The following is an 8,867-nucleotide window of genomic DNA, read 5'->3' as shown; positions in this document are numbered from 1 at the left end:
GAAAAACCTTTTTAAAATAGACACCAAATGGTCAGTGGTTGCAAGGACTGGTTGCTTTTCCAGAGGACCAAGGTTTGACCCCAGCACCTATGTGCTCATACATCTGTTAACTCCAGTTTTAGGGGATCTGACACATCCTCTTCCAGCCTCTGAGGGCACAAGGCACATATGTGGGGCACATACATGCATATAGGTAAAACACGCATACACATAAAAATAAATAATTCTTTAATTTAAGTGGATAGATACTAAAGGTATTCATACATTTTAATTCCGCAAAATCTTACCTGTAGGAAGATATATCAGCATGGCAAAACAAAAATATTTTTTTAAAAAAGTCCAAATAAGCAAGCTTTAAAAATTGGGACATGCCTTACAGTGCTGGTGCACGCCTTGATCCCAGCGCTCAGGAGAAAGAGGCAGGTGGATCTCTGAGTTTGAGGCCAGCCTGGTCTACAGTGTGAGTTCCAGGATAGCCAGGAATACAGAGAGAAACCCTGTCTCAAAAAGCCAAGAAAAGTAGGATCTGGTTAAAGGCCTGTGTGGTGTGAATGCACGATAAGCTCACTGACCATGCCACTGCAAAGTGCACATGATCTGGAGACACTTACAAGGCACGCACTGCAAGCTCCCGGAGCGCAGCACACACACTGCAGTGAAGAGCAAGGAGGAGCAAATAAAAAAAGAAAAAAGGGCTTGGCTCTGGCAGGTGATTCTGCTGTTATCTAGCTCTGTGCTTCCCTTGTGCAGAGGGGGCAGGCATCAATGTGTATCTTAAGCACTGCAATTAAAGGTAGCAAGTTAGAAGATATACCCTTGTCTCAGAGTTGCTCAGAAAGAATAAAGCAGGTAGCTATTTAAAAAAAAAAAAAAAACCAAAAACCTGAGTGGGCTAGGCATGGTGGAGCACGCTTTCAGTCCCAGCACTCGGGCAGCAAAGGCAGGCAGATCACTGTGAGTTTGTGGCCAGCCAGGTCTACACAGCTAGTTCCAGCTAGAGCTACATAGAGAGACCCTATCTCAAACAACAAGAAGATATGAGTAAGTCCATCTCAAAGCAGCTTCTCCTTTCTCAGAATGAAACCAGCAGCGCCGGTTGCCTCACCACCTGCTTTGAGGATGTGCAGAGCTGAATGGGAGGGAAGCCAGCCAACACTCAGACTCAAAGGCTGTCCAGGGCAGTCACTCACAGATCCAGTGGGCTGGAAGTGAACCAATCCTGGGCCAGCCCTTTCTCTTACTGACCATCCATTCCATCGGTGTCCATAGTCATGACTGACCAAAGTCCCTCCCCCAGTCCTCCCCCATCAAGGTTTCTAGAGGCAGCTGGTAAGGTTGCAAGGTCAGACGGGGAATGGTGACACATACTTATAACTCCAGCACTGGGGATGCTGAGGCAGAAGGATGGCTGCAAGTTCAATGCCAGTCAACTCAGGTTCAACTATCTACTAAACTCAGGCTCTCTGGCTCTCCTAGTTCAGTTACTGAATCTTCACACTGGGAATGACATCTCCCAGGTTGCAGTAAATGATCAGTGTATAACGACGCATATGTTAAGGGCCTACTGGAGAGCTTCACATGGAGCGTGTTCAAGAACGTTCCTCATGTACTTGGACCCTCTCTTGGCAGAGATCGAGCCCATGAACCCTGGTGTGTCTGCAGCTAGGACGCAGTCCATCTCTACCCCAGGAAGCATCCCCAGCCTGCAGGTCCCAGGTACAGATGTGATAAGGCCTCCCTACAGTATCCGGGCCCTCCTTACACACACAGCGTGTCCTTCTCAGGCCTCTCTGAAGGAGAGTTGGGAAGTGGGTCTGTCCAGGGTAAAAGTCACCCAGATGAAAGTGGACACCCTTTGAACTAAATGTATGACAGCCTGCTCTATCTTTAAAAAAAAAAAAAAAAGAAAGAAAAAAGAAAAACACAAAAACCTCACAGCTTAGGGGGCTGGTAAGAGGGCTCAGGGAAGTAAAGGAGCTTTCAGCCAAGCCCGACAACCTGAGTTTGATTCCCTGAATCTACATGGTAGGAAGGAACTGATTCAACAAAGCTGTCCTCTGACCACCACACACATGCCATAAATAAATGTAATGACAAAATTTAAAGCTCAGTTTAAGGACTCAACCAAAGGTTTGTTACCTCTCCTCACGTCTGCAGATGCTGTCAGTGTCACCACAGGCACCTTTGTGCACGGTCCCTCTCTGGATCACAGCCAGCAGGCAGGCAGGGAAGCATCTAGAATGGAATGCAGCTTCCCAGGATTATGAGCCAAACCAGGTGTCTGAGAAGGAACAGCCCTGCAGCTAGGAAGCGTTCCGTCCTACCCCAGGCAGCATCCCCAGCCTGCAGGTCCTGGGTGCAGATGTGATAAGGCCTCCCTCCCTCCAGCATCCAGGCCTGCCTCGGCTCACAGCCTTCACACACAGCGTGTCCTTCTTAGACCTCTCTGAAGGAGTTGGGAAGTGGGTCTGTCCAGGGTAGAAGTCACCAAGGTGAAAGTAGACACCAAAGGATTCGGGGGAGTTGGGAAGTGGGTCTGTCCAGGGTAGAAGTCACCAAGGTGAAAGTGGACACCAAAGGATTCGGGCCCTCAGCTCCATGTCCCTTGGGTGATAACTGGAGTCTCTCAGGCAAACAGTTAAAACTGAGGAAGAGAAATGACACTACCTGAGCTAGGAAAAGAGAACCAGGTTCTAGTCGGATCTTTCTGGGAAGGTCTGACTTGAGAAAAGTCACCCAGACTCTGGCAATGTTTCCTATGGAGCCAGTAAGTCAGACTGATGGATTCTACAGGATTCCTAACTCAGGGCCCACATGGAAGAGCTCTCTGCCAGCCATGTAGTGGAGGCTCTGCTGTTCACTGCCTGATGACCGCTTTAGACTGAACATGCCCCTCACACCCAAAGACCAGGAGGGTATTCCACCTACCAGAGCCAATGTAAGCCACCAGCTAGGGTTGCTGTGAACACACAGGTAGTAATGGAAGGCCTGGCCAGTAAGCACATCCCTTCACTTTTAGCAGTTCCACTGGACACTTCCAAGGGCCATGAGGAAGGCAGGTCCTAACACAGAAAACACTGCCCAGCCCACTAGATGAGTCCTCTCTGCCTTCCCAGGCAAAGCCTCCAGGGTAGCTCTGCTCAGGGAAGTGGCCAAATGCAGAGACTGTACCCACACTGTTTCTGTTATCCTTTCCTTCATGAGCTAAGCCCTTTAACAACCCTGCAACCCATACGAGACACCAAGCCAGGATGGAACCCATTTCTGGGAGGTGCTAATATGCTGGCATGAAAGAACAGATTACAGAGAACCAAGAAAGTGAACAGACATGAGGCGATGTGGGCACCTGCTTTGCACACCATTGTCCCCAGTGCACAGATGGGACACAGTGAACCTACAGATGAGACCAGCTTTGCACACCACTGTCCCCAGTGCACAGATGGGACACAGTGAACCTACAGATGAGACCAGCAGGCCTAGCTGTATAGCAAGCCAGGTGTCCCTTGATAAGCACAGCTGGAGAGTGACAACATCCCTGCTTGCCTCTAGAGAGCCTGCCAGAGACAGGGCACCAGATCCTACCCAATGACACAGCCCTGCAACTTCATTCCAGACACACAGAGTTCTGGTTGTGCCTTCTGTGCTTTCCATCTCAACAGGGAAAGCATGGGATGAAGTTGGTGGAGCTCCAGTATCTCCCAAGAGATTGAAAAGAAACTAGAATACTACTAGGCAGGTAGGAAGTGAACGTCAAACCTTGGCTCCCTTTCCCCTTTTAAATGCAGTATTGGAGATTTGAACACAGAGCCTTAAGTATGCAAGGCAGCTGTTCGACCAGTGAGCCATACTTCTCACCTCCTTTAACTCCCTTTTCAACCCAGTGAAACTGCTCCACAGAGCAAAGCCATCAGCAGACAGGACTGCTGACTGTACTATCATGACCTGGGATCTTCACAAGCAGTCTGCCCCTGGTCAAGGTCCTACAAGGAACATCCTATGAGCTACCAGTCAGTCCCACTGAGAGGTTAGCTAAGAATGGCCAAGTGTCCTGTGCCTCTTGAGGTTCTGCCAGAAGTCTGATATTCTTGTATAAGCCAAACTCTCCAGCCAGACACCTGTAATCCTAGCAGCCAAGAGACAGAAACAGGAGAATAGCCATGAGTTCAAAGCCAGCCTAATCTATATGCTGAGTTCAGTCAGGGCTACATAATGACACCTGTCTCAAGGTCATATAGATAATTATGCATATACATATACACATACAGATATAGATTATATATATAGATATACATCAGAAATCTGGGGCTGGACAAATGCCACTACTTGGGCAAAGGATGCAAGTTCATTTCTCAATATCCACATGGCAGGTAACAACTTGTAACTCCAGTTCCAGGGCTTCTGACTCCCTCTTCTGGCCTCCTCAGACTGGCCTGGCTTAGTTGCCTTTCTACATGCTGCTAGAGTGGGCTGCCCTGATACAGCCTTCCTGAATTGCTTCCTGCCCTATGTCATCACCTGTAGGAAATTAGTTCTATGTACTTCTTCTTCTAAAGGTGCCCTGTGCATGGATGTCACCAGGCCCCATCCAGAAAAAGTTTATAGGCAGACACAGACTCCATCAAACACTACAGGTAAAAGCACTCCATTCACACTTTACAGACAGGTGAGGAAGTTTGAGAGTTGAACTTATCTGGCTTGCCCCAAGGTCATCCAGACAGAAACAGAACGGATTACAAAGCTGTGTGGGCTCTCTGTTTCCTTGCACGTCTATGGTCAAGATGCTCACTGTAATGAAGACATCTCCTACATAACCTGTCCAGTGCTGTTCTTAAATAGGGACATTACACAGAATAATATACACATTAACTTAACCCAACAGAGTCGTCATCTAGTCCAACCTGCCCAGCCCCCACCCCCATCACTTAAACCACAAAATGTAGAGCTTTTCAGAAACAGAGTGAAGGGAACCACTCCATCTCTTGAAGAGCAGATGGGAAAGCTAAGGCCCCACAGATGAAGTGATTCACCCAAACTAGCTGACAATAATCCTAAGGAACCAGCTCCAAGGTCAAAATTCCCATTTGAAATGGTATCCAAAGTCCTGTCTTTTCAGGGACCAGAAGGACCCTTCAAATACACTGCAAAGAACAGGGCATGTGTCTTGTTCACACTGCAAATGGCCCTTAGGCCTTCAGAAGCCACCAAGGATGACCTCACAATGCACCCAGTAGGGAGGCTGCTGCCTAACCAGCTCAGAGGCCTGAACAGCTGGAGACCCTGGGGTATCTGATGCCACAACTTTGTCAAAATGTGCAACATTGGAAGACAAAGAGAATTTGCAGAGAATAAAGAGTAAGCCATTCTACATACACCCTGGGATCCAAGAGCACCTCAAAGGGACCTGGGGAGGAGTCACAAAGGCCAACACAGAACATTCAATGTCCAACAACACAGCAACCCAACAGATATACACTGCAGGACAACGACCCCACAACCATGGCACACAGGCCTCCTATTGTATCAGCTTAAAAAGTGAACTTTGCTGGACACACACACTCAGCTGTGTTCAAGAACTCCACATGCAGAAAAGCCCAGTGCAGAGCTTTGTTGGTTTGTTTTTAAAGCAAAGCTGGTCAGCCCTGCTATAGCAACCGTAACAAAAAACAATAATAATAGCCAGCACTGTTTGGAGTCTCCCAATGTCCCTGGCTTCATGGCTTTTATGAAAATACAACTACGGGAGAGTCACCCTGAGCATTTTGGATCAAACAAGGATTCAGGCTTGTGGTGTGAGAGGAGGGAGGACTGGACTTGTAATAATTACAGCCATCACCGGCTGGCTCTATGACAGCTGGCAGATGCAATTAGCAATAGTGTGTGTGTATGTGTGTGGGGGGGGGGGTAGAAAGACAGAAATTATGTATCTAATTAGACATCCTCAGACCTACAGACACCAAATGTGGTGATGCCGGTGGAGAAAGGCCCTTCTTTGGGCCAGAGTTATTAACTGACCCCTTCACTTTCAAAGGCCTTTCAGTCTCTGGGCAAAAGCAAGTTGGGAAGGCACTAGTTTTCCTCCAATGTGTAAGGGAGTGGGGGAGCTTCCCCTTCTGAAATCCTAACCACCTTTCTGGCTGGTTCTTCCAAATCCTTTTAATGCTGCACTTCACAACTATAATTTGAGAGAAGGCAGCTCACACATCTTGTTTCTTTCAATGCACTCCAGGTCATCTCTGTCAGCAACCCCCTTATAAGTAGCCTGTTCTTACCAAAGGTTCCCTTCCCCAGTATAATCCTTCCTAGGCCAAAGCTCAATGTTTGGGGTGGAGTAGGGAAGTAATTTCATTTTAAGCAGTGAACCGCTGTGACATCGCCAAAGAAAAGCACCCCAACGCCCGAACAGCAAAAATGCTGTTTCAGCAAACACTTTTTGAAAAGCGGTAGAGACCTGGTGGAGAGGAAAGGAACGGACAAGGAGAGCGGGAAATGAGGGGAAAGTCAGTGCCACCGACTGATGCTCACACTTCAGGGGACGTCCCCCCCCCCGCCCCCATCACCTCAGCCCACGCTACCGAACATAAAGCACACGGAGAAAAGTCCGGCGCGTGATTCAGTGGGACAATGACTACTGTTGGGCACTGGAAATGGGATGAGGACGGAAAAGGGTTTGCAGTGGGATGCCCGTGTGCGCGCTGGTCTTGGAGACTCGATCTAGTCCCACACTAACACCCCCTCCTCCCTAAATTCTTCCAAAGTGAGCGCTGGTCGTAGGTCCTCACGCTGCCGCATCAGCGAGCTCGGGCAAGGGAGGAAGACTCCAGCCAGCAAACCCGGTGCAGGATGCAACTCGGGAAGGAAAGCAGTGGGGCGGCTCCCGGGCCACTGCCGGGTCCGGACGTGGGGCGCAACGGCCCCTTACCTCTAGGGTCCGGATCTCCTGCTGCGTGAGGTCGTTGGACACCGAGCACTTGGTGCGCAGCCCGCGCAGACTGCCGATGGAGATATCGATGAGCTTCTGCAGCTGGCCGCACTGCTGCAGCGCCCGGCTGGCGGCGGCCCCTGCGCCCCCGTCCGCGGCCGCCGCGGCGCCCCCGCCACCGCCCTCCTTCTTCTCGCCCATCGCTGCCGCGCGCAACGCCGCTCTATCCATGCCTCGGCATCGGGGCCGCTGGGGGCCGAGGCGAGGAGCCCGGGGTCACGGGCGCCTCGGCAGGAAAGCCCCGAGCCGGGAAGGCTGCACTAGGAGCGCCCCTCGGCGCCACCGAAGCCTGCAGTCCCGAAAGCCGGCTGCCCAGTCCGCTCCTCCTACCGCCCAGACGCGGCGGCAAAGTGAAAGCCTCCGCGACCCGACGGCTGTGGTTGCCTGAGCCTTTAAGCGACCGCGGGGGCCGGATCAGAGCCGCGTCGCATCCTGGGACTTGTAGTCCGCGCCTTGCATCTGCCTTCTGGCCCGCGCCCTCGGGGCCCCGCCCTTACTCTGGCCCCGCCTGACGCCCAGAAGGGGCTGCTCTGCGCCTGCTCCAATTCGTTTGCGTCGTGGTCTTGGGAGTTTGATTCCCAATCCCCTTCGGTTCCTTTACCCCCATCTCCCACTACTACGCCCTTCTCACACACGCAAGCGCACACATCAGTAGTTTCCCAAGACCAGCGAATGGGGTGGGGCAGGGGCTGAAGACTCAGTCCCAGATAACTACCCTGTCTTGTGGAATATTGAGGGTCTCAAAATTTTTGTGTGAGCTTAGGGGTTACCATGTATGGAAATGCGCTAAGGGTATAGTTCAGCGACAAAACATTTGCCTGGCAAACACAAAGCCCTAGGTTTAATTCCCCAACACTATCAAAAGAAAAGAAAAAACACCCACCTTCAACTAAATCTCACAACATTTGATTCTGAGTTGTGTTTGTGTTCACATAGAATTTGACCCTGAATTGTCACACCAAACTTACTGTGCAGGAAAGGAAAAAGGACTTTCTTTCTTCTGTGTTCTATTTGTTCAACAAAATAAGTTTAGTGACCCATACCTTGCAGACGCCACATGGGAACACTTCTAAGAGTTTCAAGGCAGAGAGAACTTGGGTTCAGATTTGATTCCCACCACTCCACTACCCAGTATGTGAACTTGGACAAATGGCTTTACCTCTGAATGCTCAAGTTCCCCCTTCACATCAAATGGGGTTGTCATAGCCATCTAGCCCAGAGGGTTTCTAAAAAGAGGTTATGTTTGTACACCACCCAGATTAACTACTGGCATATGTGATTGTGTATACATGTTAGCTCCTTTCTAACCTCACGTTTGTCTAGATGAGACCCCAAGCCTAAGCAGTCAGTGGTCTTAGCAGCAGTATTTCCCAGTCAGCCCTGATCCAACATCTAAGCTTTACCACACCTGCTCACTCTCCTGTCAGTCCATCTCACATGTTCTGCAATAAAAATAAAGTGAAAACGAGCCAGATGGCAATGGCATACGGAAGGCAGAGGCAGCAGGATCTCTGTGAGTTCAAGGCCAGCCTGGTCTACAGAACAAATTCCAGGACAACCAGGGCTACACAGAGAAACTCTGTCTTGGAGAGAGGGGGGGGGGGGAATTGAAGCCAAGTGTGGTGCACACCTTTAATCTCAGCACTCCAGAGGCAGAGGCAGAAGGATTTCTGTAAGTTCAAGGCCAATCTGGTCAAATAGTGAATTCAAGACCAGCTTGGGCTACATATATAGTGAGGTCTTACCTCAAAACAGGGTCGGGGAAGAGAGATAGCTCAGCAGTTAAGAGCACTTGCTCCTGCAAAGGATAAGGTATTCTGTTCCCAGCACCCATGTGATGGCTTGCATGCACCCGTCTGTAACTCCGGTTCTAGGGGCTCTGATGCCT

The 8,867-nt window shown here is 50.1% G+C and overlaps 1 protein-coding gene across 3 annotated transcripts in view; it reads right to left on the bottom strand.

Moving 5' to 3' along the window:
* The window catches only part of Ksr1 (kinase suppressor of ras 1), a 134,911-nt gene extending 127,746 nt beyond the window's left edge, over nucleotides 1-7,165 (bottom strand). For all 3 annotated transcript variants that reach the window (XM_028759198.1, XM_028759199.1, XM_028759200.1), the window contains exon 1: nucleotides 6,920-7,165. In XM_028759198.1, the coding sequence (XP_028615031.1) occupies nucleotides 6,920-7,150 (231 nt within the window). In that variant the 5' untranslated portion in view covers nucleotides 7,151-7,165. The remainder of the gene's footprint in view (nucleotides 1-6,919) is intronic.
* Between the last annotated feature and the right edge of the window lie 1,702 nt (nucleotides 7,166-8,867).

This window comes from Grammomys surdaster, unplaced genomic scaffold (genome assembly GCF_004785775.1).
Source record: "Grammomys surdaster isolate TR1022 unplaced genomic scaffold, NIH_TR_1.0 126278, whole genome shotgun sequence".
Taxonomy (NCBI): Eukaryota; Metazoa; Chordata; class Mammalia; order Rodentia; family Muridae; genus Grammomys; species Grammomys surdaster.
This window is presented reverse-complemented; position numbering and strand designations above follow the sequence as displayed.